Raw genomic sequence first — 16,320 nt, forward strand, 5'->3', positions numbered from 1 at the left:
TCAAGTTCAAAGTTATTGTAAGGAAGTTTATAACTCGTCCTTATTTTTGCTTGTTGCACTGATAATGACAGTTTGAGCCGTTTCGACCACAGATCCGGCTTCAGACTGGATCTTGGAAGCACCCTCGCCTACGTTAGAAGCGAGATCTGCAAGGCGTGCTTGTGCACTTTCGAGGGCTAGTGCTAGTTTGCTGGTGGCACTTTCTAAAGCACCCTGTTGCTCTGGAAGAAGTGCAGCTGAGGCTTGCGAGTGAATATTCGAGTAAGCGCTGCTCATCATAGATTCGGCAGCGGCGACATTGTCCTTGACTGCGGAAGTGACGGAGTCATAAGTATCACTAGCAGCACTCATCGCACCCTCAGCACGGCCGGTTGGGGTGCTGTAGATTGCCGTGCTGATAGCTATTTGAGCAGAGGAGAACGCAGCATCTATCTGAGACCTAGCTGCCTCAATGTAACCCGGTTGAGTCCCATAGATGGCTTCGCTGACATGCGAAGATGCGGATGAGTACGCATCCGCGGCTGCGGATGTGGCTTGTTCGTAGGGGCCCTTGCTAGTGCCGTAAACGTAACCGCTCGCAGCGTCTACGGCAGAGTTCAATTGTTCCGTAGCTGCCTTCACAATATCGTCTAAAACAGGTGCTGGTGTCGCGTGAGTAGCAACAAACGAGGAGGCCGAAGAGTAAGCTTCGTTTGCATAGCTTGATGCCGAAGAGAGCGCATCTGCAGGATAAGGTGTCTCGTATGCTGATCGTAATCTGCTCATCACACTCTCAGTGAATGAAGGCTCCTTGCCTACTACAAGCTCAGAAACAAAGCTTTCGAGAGCTTGATATCTTGATGCTTGAGCGTCATACAACTGCTGAATATAAGGGGCCGGTGTGCCGTAAATTTGTTCGCTGGCTTGGGAAATAACACTTTCCCAGCGTTCAGAGGCTTGGCTCGTGATCGACTCAAAGGTTCCAGTGGGTGTCCCATATATTGCTGAGCTGGCAGACTCAGAAGCTAGAGACAACGACGCAGAGGCTGCCGACATGGCGTCGCTATACCGGGACAGCGCATCATCAATCACACCACGAGCAGATCCTCCGCTACGTTCTGCGGCTGAACTGGCAGAAGAAATCACAGCAGCCAAACTAGAGGAAGCAAGACCGGAGATATACTGGTACTCGCTGATGGCATTTTCCAAAAGTGCTTCAGGGTCCAAGGGAGGTGGCGTTGGGGTAGGAGTAGGCTCTTCGAAGATTACACTGGATGCAGACGAGACGAATGCCGAATAACGATCGTGGGCCATGCCGATAGCTTCGTAGTAGCGACGTTGGGCATCAAGGAAGATAGGATCTCTTGTGGAGGTAGGAGTGGGGGTAATTGAAGCTTTCAAACTAGCGAACTGAGCAGTGGCCGCACTGAGGCCCTCCTGTAAGCGCGAGGCGGCAACAGATGATACAGACTCGAGTGCAGAGGATTTGGTATGCGTGCCAGGGAAATTGTAAAATACCGATGAGGCCCTGCGATTCAATTAGCATCAGAGAACAAACCATGTCTAGACGTACGACTTACGCTGCAACAGCTTGCTCATATTTTTCGGAAGCAGCAGTAGCAATCTGTTCGCCGACAGACGGTGTCGTCCCATATAAGACGCTAGATGCAGTTGCCAGAGCACGAGAATACTGATCGCGTGCCACAGAGGCTGCTTGATCACCGTAACTGGGAGCGCTAGGTTGGGCGAACAAAGCTTCACCGACAGCTCTCGTCGCTTCTGCGTAGCGCTCACCAGCCTCGCTGGCAAGGCTCTTTATCTGCTCGGTAAATCCATTTTCTTCGTCGTCGTCAAGTATAGGCACTTGGTGAGTCACAACTTGAGCTGCAACTCCACCCCAAACTGTCTTATCATTGATGTCGTCATCATCCACCTTTTCACCGTTTGACGACTTCGAATTGGCGTTCTCAAGGTCTCCTGCATCCGTAGACTCATCAAATTCAGAAAGTTTCGAAGGTTCTGGGGTTGCGTCTGCCAATTCAATCTTTACGGTAGATGTCTCGGTGATGCTTTTGATGACAATAGGAGGTTCTCCAGATTCGCCCGTCTCTGAAGCTGGTTCTTCACTCGAGGACGAATTGCTTTCCTCTACAATATCCTCCTCGGGTTTGGACAATGGTGGAGGCGGTTCGTTTCTGGTCTCAAAATCATCGCTGATTTCTCGTGCCTGGATCTTCCACTTGCCAACTTCTTTCAGACGTGAAAGTTCCTTGGCTGCATCTTCAGCGATAGCCATTCCTCTCAACAAAATATCATTCGCTGTGGCTCTGGCTTCTTCAACCTTTTCGTGCTGCACACCAGCCAAGAAGACCTCTTCTCTCCACTCGTCGAACTGCTTCCTCATTGAGTGATACTTCTCCCAGTCCTTGTAAGTGACCCCGTCCATCCAAGCCCAACGCATACCAATCTCCTGCAGTCCCAAATCGCGGATCCCGTCCAACACTTCAAGTGTCGAGTAGGCAGCGGTTACCACCTTGCCGGTAAGTTCCTGGTCAAATCCATTGTACCATTCGCGAAGGGCATGAGCACGGTCTTTGATGGCACTTCCTGCTGATCTTATAAACTGTAGCAGATCGTCATTCGCTTTCTGTTCTTCTTCATGGGCTTCGTATGTTGGAAGTCCTTCAATGATAGAATTGATATGCTGCTTGATCTTAGAGATTTCCTGTTCTTGAACTGTTTCCAACTCCTCGACCAGCGATTCAGCGTTTTTCCTAGCTCCACTCTCGAGTTGGCTATTTACAATCTGCACCACTCTTTCTCCAAGATCATCGACTCCGTTATCAGCAGCTGTGGCGAACTTCTGTTGCCAAAGGAGTAAATCGGAAGCGACCTGTTCCCTAGTCTTCTCGTATTGTTGCTCCGGAGACACAGATGCTTGTACCTCATCACTTTGAGTTGTAGACTTTGCAAGTTCTGTGGTTTGTGAGCTATTGATGGAGGTCGGCGAAGGTGCAGCGGTTGATGTAGTCGATACTGCAGTAGAACTAGCGTCGTCCATTTAGCATATATCAGAGAAATCTGATTGTTGGCATTCACTTACCTTTCGAATTCATCAACGACGGTTCTCAGCTTCTTGCCTTCGCGGTATGAAGCCAATCTTTCACCAATCTTAACGAGCTGTGGCTCGACGTTTTGGCTATATAAACCCGTAATAGTAGGCACCAGATTGCTCTTGACGAAGACGGCTAGCGTAGACCATCCTTCTTGAATAATAGGAATCACAGTTCCGAAGAGAAGATCCTGACCGGAAGAATAGGTCTGTATGACAAATGGTTTCGAGCGAGTGTACAAGGGAAGAATGTGTCCTTCATAGATATTTGTTACATGACTGGAAATGGCATCCGTATATGGTGTCACAGCCTTTTTAGCCAGTCGCACGTAAGGATCGAATCTCTCCTGATATACAGTTTGCGCTCGGGCCTGAATGGACTCGAGTTGTGGCACCACCACAGACTCCCACTTCTCATGACCGTATTCGCTGACATGTGCAATGGTGGGAGCGCCATAAGCTTCATAACCCAGTTTCGCGAATTTCGATGCGGGAGCATAAACGCGCTTATTAAAGGTAGAGGCATAAGGTCGTGCTTGGTCAACGTAAGGAGCGGCGTAAGTTTGGTAGTAGCGGTCGACATGAGGATCAATGTACGAGCGCGTGATCAAGTAGGGCTTGCAAACACGAGGAGAAGATCCATCCAAGCCGGATAGATCAGACGGGCATTGGAGGAAAGGAGTAAGGACCGTATACCAAATGAAAAGTCTAGATGAATCAGTAAACTGACAGGATCCCATTTCGGAAAATGAAGTACGAACCTCACAGCAAGAGCGAGAGACCACCGAAAATAACTACGTCGGGGCTTCTCTTTCTTTCCGGGCCCAGATAGAGATTTTGACTTTGCTGGGGACTCAGGAGTCTTCCCATTCAGAACCGTCCCATTCTGCACAGAGCCCATCGTTGTTTGAGCTTGGTCGGTATTGGGACGAGCGCTCAACGGCCGATAGGTATTTATAGAATTGCTGCAATGAGTCGGCCCTGCAAGCATTCAATAACCAGTTCAGAGCCTCTGACTTAGTTGCTCATGCCGAAGATCTTCGTTGTTGCTTGGTTTTGCGAGCCGAGGATGTTATCGCGTGGCCTGAGCTCGTGCTGGTCAGAATCGCCTCTGCGAATTCCCTCAGAAATACTTACAGAATCGAGTCAAGGGCAATTTCGCACTTTGAGATTGTCGATAATGCCCAGTTCACAATGGTGTGATATGACAAAAAGTAGAATCTCAGTTAAAAAAAAATTAACAACACGGTGGTTGCAGACCCTGTTTTGAATTTGTAGAAGTCCAGAATGGCAAGAATTATGTTAGCTGAGATCATAGCTCTAGGCCAGACTGGCGTCTTGGCCTATGAAACTGCAGCCAAAGCAGCGAAGTGGGGCCTACTCCGTACGGGGTCTGTATTATATATATGGTACTAAGTGTTACAGTCAATTTCACTGAACTTCACACTCTTCAATTAATGCTTCTTGTTATATTGTATTAAAATAGTGTGGCACTGTATGATACTACTCTGTGCTATTCTCTTATTTTTGCTATCTCTCTCCCAGTGTCACTGTTCACGAGCAGTTTTCAGAACAATGTAATTAGTCCTAGCTCGAGTCCTAGGGCTTATCTCCATTAACCCCGGCACGTCGACGTCAATCAACTCTAAAAAAGCCCCAAGCGAGGTCATCGAATGGACAATCCGACACTCACTAGCAGCAGATCATGCTTTTCGGAGGACTGTCACTCTTATTTTTGCACTGATGCTGTTCAGATAATGACGAAATGCCACTTCTCGGTGTCTCTATTGTCTGTATGCTGGCCAGCAACCTAAACGCATCTTGTCTGTTCTAGTCCATGTAAAATCCCACTCATCACTTAATGGAGATGACTCAGACACATCCCCCAGTGCACTCTAGGAGTCTTAGACATACGGAGCAGAACTACTGTAGCAGAAGTTTCAAGTAGAAAGCATGAGACACTAGCCACAGTAGCGTGACCATCGTGCTGCGCCACATACCGAGTCAGTTACAGATGTGGCGCAGATAAACAATCAACTAGAGCCAACTCGGTTAGCGCAAATACTCATCCTACGTAGATAGGCTGTCACTTTCCGCGGCTTCAGATTTCAGGCACTTGATAAACTCCAACAAAGAGCAACAGTCTTTCCACTTAGATCTTTTTTCAGAAGCTGAAAGTGAACTTTTATCTGATACTTCCTTTCAGTCTGCAGTCATCTGGGTTTGGCCGTCGAATTACCTGTCCTCTTCCTATATATTCTTCCCTATTTCCTGGCCCCCATGATTCCAACAGTCTACTCATAACCAGCAGTGCTCTGCACGAACAGCATCAAAAGCGATGTACCTAGTCAACTTTACCATAGACCGATAAACCGAAAACGATCTTATTTTATCCACGATGGATGCCGATCAGGACTTCCGGTCCTTGCGGGGGATGTCTCCGCTCCCTGATCTCATGAACGACCCTGCGTATGCGACGAATACAGACTCAAAAGGCAAAGGAATCGATGAACCGGATACGTGCCGTATCTGTAGGGGCGAAGGATCGGAAGAGGAACAATTATTCTATCCCTGCAAGTGTAGCGGAAGTATAAAGTTCGTTCATCAAAGCTGCTTGATGGAATGGCTATCGCATTCGCAAAAGAAATACTGTGAGCTATGCAAGACGCCGTTCCGATTTACGAAGCTCTACGATCCCGGAATGCCGTCAAAGCTACCGGCCCCCATCTTCATACGAGAACTCGCAATACATGGTCTCCGCTCCCTAGTCACATGGTTACGGCTCGTCCTGGTCGCCTTCGTATGGCTTGGATGGTTGCCGTGGTCCATGCGTGCGATATGGCGTGTTCTGTTCTGGCTTGCCGATGGACGATGGCCGAATAATAATTTTGTTCAGACACCGTTACCTACAGCGAATCAGTCGGACGTACACGCTTCGATTGCTACTGGCCGGACACTATCCAGTGACGCAGCGACGTCTTCCGCCACTCACATTGCTGTGTTATCTCCAGTTTCGTCAATCTTAAATCTTTCCAACGAAGAACCGCTAGGCTTCTCCGTCGCTAAACGGATCCTTTTGAAAATTCTCCTTCCAACTCTTTCGACTTCTAGCGGAGACAACGCTAGTCAAGCCTCATCTCTTCCCTCTGGACGTGTGCGCCAACCCTCCTGGTTATCAAATGTCACGTTTCTAAACTCCTTGACGCCGTCTCCCACAGTGAACAATATCGTGATAGACACACTGGAAGGACAATTGATTACGCTACTGGTAGTGGTATCGTTCATTTTGGTGTTTTTGATTCGCGAGTGGGTTGTCCAACAACAACCCGCAGTCAATATTGCGGAAGATGAGAGGGAGGCTGCAATGCGACTGATGGCCGAGAATCGAAATCAACCTGAGGCTGCACCTCCCGCGCCTTTGGAGGCTCGAGACATGCCAGTCCAAGTTGCCGATGATAATCCAGATCTTGCACAAGTGGACTATGAACGAGGTGTACAAGATTATGCCATCAACGATGACGAGTCTCGCGCTAGCAGTACACTCTCTTCGCCACGATTGTTGCCTGTCGATTCTCGCCCCACTATTCAAATGCGAACATCAAGTTCTCGCCCGACACTGCGATCAAGGAATGCTCTAGATGATGCCTCGAACATTCGACGAACGATTGAAGAGACAGTGAACGAACCCAGCAGTCACACTTGGCCAGGCATAGAGACGTTCAAGGATCTCTGGCTCCGCGGAGATGGAAATCCTGATGAGATCCTACGCATCATCCAGGAAGAGGGCCGAGAAGATGAACTTAGTTGGGTCGTCAATGCTATGATGACATTGAAGCAAAACAATGCCTCACGTGGCACGTCTTCAGGCAACTTTGACTTCTCGGATCATCACGAAGAGGCGCCTCTCGAGGGTCCATCTGAGTCCGCTAGCAACAGACATGCAAATCCTGAGTTACTCCACAATGCTAGTTCAGAGTCTTCTTATGAAATCCTGGAATCTACAGCACCGCCCGAAAATCTACCCAGCGGAACTTCCCAAGCGGACAGTTTTGAGCTACCCCAGGAGACAATCAATTGGTCGGAAGGAGATGTAGAGACCGCATTTGAGAGAATGACAGCTCCAGAAACTGCGCCGCTTTCTGAGGTTCAGGAGGTCCAGGTGCCGCTCGTCGAATTCCATTCTGAAGTTGCTACTGCTGCCGTTCCGGACTCCGGCGACCGTCAACCTCAGCAAAACATCACAGACACTCCGCAGACTTTTATAAACCGTGTTTTCGATTGGTTTTGGGGAGAGCTTGAAGCCCCTCAGGCGCCAGATGCTAATGTCCAAGACGTTGAGCATGTCGTCGAGGATCCGGCACTAGAGGCACCCTTCATTCCAGCACCGAACAGGCAGAATGAAGCTGCTGATGCACCAGCTCCGAACCCATGGCGAGAACCTGTAGCTCCCCAAGGCGATAATCGTGACGCCAACGACATTGATGCTGTTGAAGAAGGTGACGATTTCGAAGGCATTTTGGAACTGATAGGTATTCAGGGACCAATATTTGGGCTTTTGCAAAATGGTGTATTTTGCGCCCTTCTTATCTCCTTCACGATAGCTGTCGGTATTTGGCTACCTTACCTTTGGGGAAAGATCGCACTAGTCTTCTTCACAAGTCCAGTACGGCTCGTGATTAGAGTTCCTCTGGCGATGCTCTCTATCACAGCGGATGTGGTTGTCGATTCTCTTATTGGTAGCGTCGGATATGTCCTGTATGTGGTTAGCTTTATCACGAGGAACCTTTTGCGTCCAGTGGCGGGTATCATACCATTCTTGGACCGTGTTTCTCAGGGCACTTCTTTCACGCAGACATCATTGACTCTTATCGACGGTAGCAGCCAAAGACTCAAAAGAGTACTGGGGGGTTTCTTCGACTTCCAAGACTCTGACCTCCCCATGTTCTCGGTTCTTGCTCATCAGGCATTACGCATTCATGAAGCTCGCATTGTCATCATCGTACGAATGGTCTTTGACGGTGTTAAATTAATATTGTATGATATTCCCATCAAACTTCTTTCGTCCGATGACAGGAATGGGTTGTTGGCTGCTGTATCAAGCATTGACATGGCGGCTATACTGGCCGGTGTCAAGGCCCAGCTGATTAGCCTTTCTGGTTTCCTCTTGTCGTTGTTTGGCCCATCCGAAATGGGCAACGACAGCGCGGTTCTCATTCGCCCGGACTACGAACTTGCACGTTGGGACACGAAAGACCGAACCATCGCCATTGTGATAGGATATGTGTTCGCTTCTCTTCTTGGCATTTTCTACCTGAGGGTTACCGGGTTCTTCGCTGGAGCAAACCGTGGACAAAGACCAGAAGGTGTCGTTGCTGAAATACTCAACCAGGCTGGCGGCGTCATGAAGGTGATTCTTATCATCGGCATCGAAATGCTCGTCTTCCCTCTTTACTCCGGATTGCTCTTAGACCTAGCTTTGATGCCACTGTTTGAGAATGCCACTTTGGCCTCAAGGGTTACCTTCACAATGTCGTCGCCACTCACGTCGCTGTTTGTGCATTGGTTCATAGGCACATGTTACATGTTCCATTTCGCTCTCTTCGTATCAATGTGTCGCAAGATCATGAGAACCGGTGTACTTTGTAAGTTGACCTCACCTTTTATTATTCTTATTGAATGCTCATTCTATTTCAGACTTCATACGTGATCCTGATGATCCAAACTTTCACCCAGTGCGCGATGTCCTTGAGCGTGATATTATCACACAGTTGCGAAAGATTGCATTTTCTGCTTTGGTCTACGGTGGCCTAGTAGTCATCTGTTTGGGAGCTGTGGTTTGGGGCTTAGCATATTCCTCTGACGGTGTCCTCCCAATCCACTGGTCATCTAACACCCCAATGCTTGAATTCCCCGCGGATCTACTATTCTACAACTTCGTCATGCCCGTTATTTTGCGAGCAATCAAACCGTCAGATGGACTACACAGAATGTATGATTGGTGGTTCCACAAGTGTGCTCGGTTTCTGCGATTGTCACAATTCCTCCTTGGGGAGAGAAGAAAAGATGAAGAAGGACGATCTGTTGGCCGTACATGGAGTGATATCTTATTCGGGAACAAAGGCGATGTAGAAAATCCAATTACTACCGATGAAGATCAAGAGGAGGTGGAGGAGAAAGGCAAGGGTATACGTTTCCTTCGTGATGGCAAGTTCGTTCGCGCTCCGGCTTCTGATCAAGTGCGAATCCCCAAGGGAATCAAGGTTTTCCTCGAAGTAACCGAGGACAATGAACGTGCAGATGGCAATACAGACAACGACGAAGGACTGCATGGGAAGAAGAGTGACATGTTTACTCAAGTCTATATTCCGCCCAATTTCCGACTCCGAATTTTCGTCTTCATCTTCATGATCTGGGTCTTTGCAGCTGTCACAGGGGTCGGAGTGACCATCGTTCCACTCGTTGTCGGTCGCCGCATCCTCTCATACTTCTTCCCGCAAGTCACTCGAATGAACGATATTTATGCATTTTCAGTCGGCATGTCTATATTGCTGAGTGCGGGATATACCGTTGTCTATATGCGAGTCGGATATCAAAAATTGCAAAACGGACTCCAACCCATGCTCTCCAACCCCGAACAAGTGGTCATCGAAGCGGCTGGATTTGTACTCCATGCCGTGCGATTACTCTACCTAGCCGCGACGTTTGTGCTTCTTATTCCATCTCTATGCGCTTTGCTTACAGAACTGTATGTCCTGGTACCTATACACACCTACATAAACGGACAACAGGCACATGTCATCCATTTCGTTCAAGACTGGGCGCTTGGTGTTCTCTACGTGCAAATGGCCTACATGTTCCTGCAATGGAGGTCCAATTCACGACCAGCGGTTGCTCTCCGCATGATTGTGAACGACGGATGGCTGCGACCGAATACCGCGCTTGCTACCCGAGCACTCATTCTACCCGCTGTGATCTTCACGTTCTTGGCTGTCTCACTACCATTAGGCTTCGGCCTAATTGCCAAGGCGACAGCGTTTCCAGATAATGCGACGGTCACACAGTCCACAGTCTACCGCTATTCGTATCCTGCGACTCTCGTGGCATGTCTATCTATCTATGCACTTTACCTGCTCCGAAGACAAATTGATGTTTGGCGAGCCAATATCCGTGATGAGGTGTACCTAATTGGCGAACGACTTCATAATTTTGGAGAGAAACGAGCCAGAGACGTTACGGGCGTTGGGCGACGCGTAAGTACATCATAAGGCATTATCATTCCAGAATTGTTGGGTTATTATTTCATATTCTTCATTTATATGTATGCAGATCATAGCGAAGACTTCTTACCACATGATTGGGCTTCACCTAGGCTTTAGCTTGCTAGCAGATAATCATTTTGCATTCAGAAGTGGCGACTCTAGATCCTATATCTGTGTAGAACAATACTGCCTAGGTACCTGGTATGGGTACACAGCCATGATTAGTACATCATGCGCCACACTGGAATTTGCGTACAATTTAGTACGCAACTAGCGTATCCCGTAATTTTCGGCTTTACCGCATTGATGCGTAGTCGATCCGCTCTTTCTCCCCGTGATCCACTTCCACGCTAATTCTTCCCTTCTGTGATTGGTCCAAACAATAAGGCAACAAGATTATCGATCATCGTCCCTCCATGATAGATTAAGCAGTAGCCTGGTCCATTTGCCATCATTATTATCCGCTCACTCACCACTGTCTTTACTCTACATGCTTCTTCTATAAAGGAGGAATCTTCTAATTCATTGTATATTATTTCATGATATTTATGATTTTATTTTTTTGAAAACAAACCGTTGGGAGAATCAACGTCACAATGTCCGTCCTACGGCAAGGAGGGTCCTACCTCCAACGACGTCTAACAAAGATGTACACTGACACAAAAACATCCTGCGAAAGCGTCACAACAGCCTCCTCAAAGGGTACCGACGACCCGGAACTCGTGGCCTTGCATCGAAACTACCGCACTCAAAAGGATAGATTACTTGCCTGGGGTCTGGACTGGAGCGACTCCAACGCCGCGCAACCAAACGACATTGACGAATCATTAACCGAAGCCGGATTTAGCGATGTCGTCGCTAGTGTTATGTCCTCGATACAGGAGATCCTCAATGAGGCGGAACGGTTACAACATGGTGAAGAAGTACGAGACCAAGCGCCGGCGTTACCGCCGAAGAAGAAGAATGATGGTAGTGGAGGGGAATTACCGCCGCCACTGCCGCCAAAGGAGGATTTGATGGTGAAATCGAATTGGTCGGAGGATGATATAAAACGGTCGTATACGTTGTTGGATGATTTGACGTCGTGCATTGATACGTTATATGAATTGTCGCAGTCACGGAGGAATATGACTATGAGCATGGCATCGTCGACCGATCAGTCTGGTAAGGTTAAGGCGCGTTCGCAGACGACGATTCCGAGGTCCCTGAAGCCAGGCGGATTCGACGCTCAGCGATCGATGTCGTTTGATTCGAAGCCGGTAGGACACGATTTCGTTGAGAGTCCGGTTGATGTGAAGGGGAAGACATCTTATCCTAGCAGCAAACAGGAAAAGTTCGAAGTATCGCCGTATTTGAATTTTCATGCTCTTCCAATGTCAAGGAGTCAAGTACCTGCACTAGCGGAACGGAGAGTCAACAATTCATTCTCCTCGACGAAACATCTCTTCATTGATCGGTCGAATTTACAGCTTTCTGGAGCCTCTCATGCGAAAAGCCCGCCGCCATACGAGCAGGTTGCTGCATCTGCGAATTCTCGAATTATTGGTCGTGTGCAGACTTCTGCTACTCCGTTCATGACTCGGTTGACCAAGGAATCGACCATACCTATTCTTGTCGAGTTTACGCCTATGATGTTGGAGTCTCAGAGTTCTGTGACTATCCCCGCTGCGCAGCGGCTGGAGAAGATCCATCGTTCTTTAGACCAGTTGGTCGAAAATTCTCGAGTGTCACATCTAGGCTTATTACGGTTCCTTGGCTACTATATCGACATGTCTAATGCTCGTTATGCATTTGTGTATCAGATGCCAGTTGACTATTTCCCATTTCTGAGCAACCCCAGCAACCTCCTCAAGGAGTTGAGACCAAAAACTCTAGTCTCTTTGTTTCATTCCGGGGAGGACCATCAGGATATTCCGGTACCTACCCTCGAGAGCCGATTTCGACTCGCTTATAACCTCCTTTTGGCCGTTCTCCACTTGAGAAGTCAGAATGTTGTTCATGGAAATATCAATAGTAGCAATATTCTGGTCTTCCCCGGTCTGAACAACTCCGGTCAGGATGAGATTGGAAACTTGATTGAAGATTTGCGACACCCTTATCTCACATCACTTGCTCAATTTTCCGGCAACGAACCGACTCCTGAACCTCTCTCGGCAAGTATGTACCGTCACCCTGATGATAAGCGGATACTCGAAGATGAGGCTGCATGGGCATATGATCTCTACTCACTGGGACTTGTCCTTTTGGAGATCGGTCTTTGGGCACCCATCAGCCGGCTCTGGAAGATGAAGTATAATAACGCCATGTTCAAACAACGGATCGAAAACGTGTACATCAAGAAGTTGGCTTCGAAGTGTGGCAACGCCTACCTGCATGTTGTTCAACTCTGTCTCGACGCACCCAACTTCCTAATGTCCACAGAACCCATGGCCGATCTGAATCTCAGAGTTCCCATGGTTTACACATATCCAACTCTGGAGTTTGCGGAGCCTGACAGCCAGTTCGCCTTTTCTGCGAATTTCATTTTCACGATGAGCAAGATCTTGTCTCAGCTTTGCGCCATCGATATTTATTCTCCTCCTCCGTCTGCGGATCTGGATGATTGTCTACCGTTAGCCCTTGGTCGGGACCTGGAGTCAGAACCGGAATTGTTCGACAATACTGCTTCAACGAGTTTTGTCAATTTGCCAATGGAGCACCATACTGTGCATCAGCCCTTTCAAAGCGATTTCACGGACAGCAAAGCCGTTCACGAAGTGACAGATTCACCAGTAGAAAAGGACAAAAAAGTCAAGAAACGAACAGTGAAAAAGTTGACCAATGCCGAGATTCCACAGGAACATTTGAGTCAGTGGAACTTTTACACAATGCCCAAACTCAGTAAACTTCTACACAGAATACTCAAAGATTCGTCCGAGTCTTGCACGGCTTCGTTGATGATGACTGGTGAAACAGTAGAAACGGCCAAGACAACCATCTGCGTTACATGCTCAAATGTCAAAAAGGTCCGGGCCATACTCAAAAAGTACTTTGAGATTGAGCAGGATTGGGATTTGATCGTTCTTCGTGGTGATGTTAGCAGATCCAAGGTCCCCAAACGACGACGACTCAAAGCGCATACTTCTAGCCTTAGCGAAACTGATCAGGATGCCTTTGTGCAACCGGATCTGAATCCGCATTATCAGCAGAAACCTCTTTGTGGAGCGTCGATTGGCGCATTTAAGAATGAAGAGCATCTGCCGCCTGTTTCGTATGGTGGTGCCATTCTTATCGATGGTATGCCCTTCGGTATGACTGTTCATCATATGCTCGAAGCACCTAGTGAAGATGAAGATGACGAGGGCGAGGAAGAAGCCGAGGGGACCCTACCACGATCTTCTGCCAACCGACCAGGAAACATGCCTACCGACGATCTTACATCAACCTGGGGTGACCGAGATCCCGAAACCGATTACGAAATAGAATTCACAGACGACGACGATGATGATTCCGCCTCTCAAGAAGGTGGAGACTATTGGCTTTCGGACGATGAATCCTCAGACGATGACGACGAGTTTCATGATCCTGATGACATTGACGACGCAGCATCAATTGGGGACACGGCTGGTGTGGAACCGGATGATGAGCCACAGTTACTGGTTACTCAACCCGCTATTGATGACGTGCATGAAGATTTCTTCCCTTCGCTGGAAGATAGGGACGATGAGCATCTCGCTTCGCATAGTCTTGGGTATATACATGCATCATCTGGATTACGTCGTTGGACCAGAAAGGGTATCAAACATGAGATTGATTGGGCTTTGATTCACCTTAATGACAGTCGCATGGATGCGAGGAATATTATTGCAAGACCAATAGCTGATCGCGACACGTCCAACAATCCTACCAACAGACCAACAGCAACACATCGCCAGAATCTTCAACCGACACGGACATCACCTATCCATCTAACAAAAGTAGCCAGAGTCGAAGAACTAGGCGGTCTCAGAGTGCAATGCTGCGGCCGAACAAGCGGGTACCAGAACGGACGGATATCGCCTGCAATGACATTAGTGAAACTGCACGGCCGGCAATCATTCTCCACTAGTTTCTGCGTTGATGGGAATTTCGGCGGTATGTCATCCCACCACGTACCCATACCTATTCTCTGATCTTGCTGACGTTGTAATAGTACCCGGAGATTCAGGAGCATGGGTCTTTGAAGCCTCCAGCGGCCGTGTCTGCGGCCACGTCCTCGCATACTCCGAGCGCAGTCGGACAGCATACATAGCACCCATGCAAGTTCTTCTCGAAGACATTTCTCGAACGCTGAGCGCATGCACAGTAGAACTCCCCGGCTCTCAAGGCGATGATAGTTTGTCTTCAGCAGCAATGTCTCGAATCTACGACCAACCACAACAAACCAGAGCACGTATTCCACTCATTCCAGATGCTCATCATCGGCACCAGATGAATCTGCCGATCGAATTAGGACGATTGAGTTTGAATAATTTCGATGAGCCTACTACTCCTGCCGGTGTCCGTTCCTCGATAAACAGAGCCCGAAATCATCATCTAGGTGAAGGCCCGTCGTCGTCGTATCATCGCGCTGGTCCTCCGCCTGTAATGACAAGAGCCGGTGGGATGGAGAGACAGCCTGCTTGATGATTGGAGTACCTTCTTGCAGTCCGCATATCTTCCATTTTCTTCACTGTCTTTCTTCTTTCTTTTTTCTCAGAAGTTTGTTGCTTTTTTCGTGTTTCTTATGATACCATATACATATTGAATTTTCGTTAGAAATGATCATCGTACACATATGAATGTTAATCTCTTTTTTGTTGCATTGATGCTGAAACTACCTACGTGCCGGATTTCCTTTGACGCTTCTCGACTTTCCCCTTTCCCCTTCCGTTTTAGTGCTCACCCCCTCGCCGCTTTTACTCACCAAGTAGAACTGAGCACGCTGACCAGATCAGTGAGCTTCACATATGCTAGGAAACATGCTCAGTGAGCTAAAGCTGAGCACGCTGGTTCAGTCACTGAGCCAATGAGTCACTATTCGGAGTGTCTGTTTTGCATACCCGGACTTACAAAGGAAACCCTGGGGAAACAATACAGTTCTCTTTTCCTATATTAAGTGGTATGCGCAATAGGAATTTGCATTTTTCTCTTTCTTCTTTCCCATGTATGTTATCATCTTAGGAATGAACTTATAGTGTTTCATACGCAGGACTGGCTCGTAACAAGTGTTTAGTCTAATTTATTATTCCTGTTCCTTTCATATCCCGCATATGAGCCCCAAAGTCTGAGGTGCTGTCCCACGATCTAAAAGATATGTATGCCATCCTCGCTGAGAGAGCAAATAAAGCTCCCATAGTGATGCTGGGATAGCATTCCATATCGTAGGCACTCGCAGTGCTATAGTATCCAGTATACTAATAAGAGTGCCTATCCTTGAAAACTCCCGTGACGCGGTATTCGAGCGCGGAGAGGTTTGTTGTAGAGATATGTGCCCTTAGCAGTCGGAGAACAGTAAACGGTCTGCCATTCACCCATCCTGGTCGCAATGAGAGTTATTCGGTTAGGAGTGCACGGAACGATTCCATTCTGCTCTCTGATAGAAGTATTCATTTGTAGCACGTGTGTACGGTGTATTAATTACACATACAGTACCTGTGATCAAACTCCACATTACTTTGGTGATCCCAACCACTTACAGCTTCCAGAGGACTTATGGCGAGCGCCAGAAGTTGTTACAGAGACTCGTAAGACGTAAGTTTTGTATTCAATAACGTGACAGTTTCGTGTTCACTTACATACAGTATATATTACGATACTTGACACAGCCACACCATAATATGGCTGTTCAAGATAAACACATCATAATACCGCCAATGTACGGTACCCGTGCCGCCAAGCCCGCGACCTCACGCTGCGGGTGAGGGTGCACGTCACATAAGTGGAATTGTCACATAAATGGAATTTTGTATG

General features: G+C 48.0%; 3 protein-coding genes across 3 annotated transcripts; 2 read left to right on the forward strand and 1 right to left on the reverse strand.

Annotated features, from left to right (window-relative positions):
• Positions 1–27: 27 nt before the first annotated feature.
• TSTA_091350 (uncharacterized protein) lies at positions 28–3,992 on the reverse strand (the record flags this gene model as incomplete). Its single annotated transcript, XM_002478812.1, has 4 exons — positions 28–1,507; positions 1,560–3,026; positions 3,083–3,799; positions 3,853–3,992. The coding sequence occupies 4 exons, from the start codon at positions 3,990–3,992 to the stop codon at positions 28–30; spliced, it is 3,804 nt and encodes a 1,267-aa protein (XP_002478857.1).
• Positions 3,993–5,489: 1,497 nt separating this feature from the next.
• TSTA_091360 (RING finger membrane protein) lies at positions 5,490–10,356 on the forward strand (the record flags this gene model as incomplete). Its single annotated transcript, XM_002478813.1, has 2 exons — positions 5,490–8,733; positions 8,786–10,356. The coding sequence occupies 2 exons, from the start codon at positions 5,490–5,492 to the stop codon at positions 10,354–10,356; spliced, it is 4,815 nt and encodes a 1,604-aa protein (XP_002478858.1).
• A 590-nt stretch (positions 10,357–10,946) lies between these two features.
• TSTA_091370 (HET-s/LopB domain protein) lies at positions 10,947–14,994 on the forward strand (the record flags this gene model as incomplete). The annotated part of the gene is made up of 2 exons (XM_002478814.1): positions 10,947–14,463; positions 14,522–14,994. The coding sequence occupies 2 exons, from the start codon at positions 10,947–10,949 to the stop codon at positions 14,992–14,994; spliced, it is 3,990 nt and encodes a 1,329-aa protein (XP_002478859.1).
• Positions 14,995–16,320: the final 1,326 nt, after the last annotated feature.

Source organism: Talaromyces stipitatus, genomic scaffold (assembly GCF_000003125.1).
Source record: "Talaromyces stipitatus ATCC 10500 scf_1105507295527 genomic scaffold, whole genome shotgun sequence".
Classification (NCBI taxonomy): Eukaryota; Fungi; Ascomycota; class Eurotiomycetes; order Eurotiales; family Trichocomaceae; genus Talaromyces; species Talaromyces stipitatus.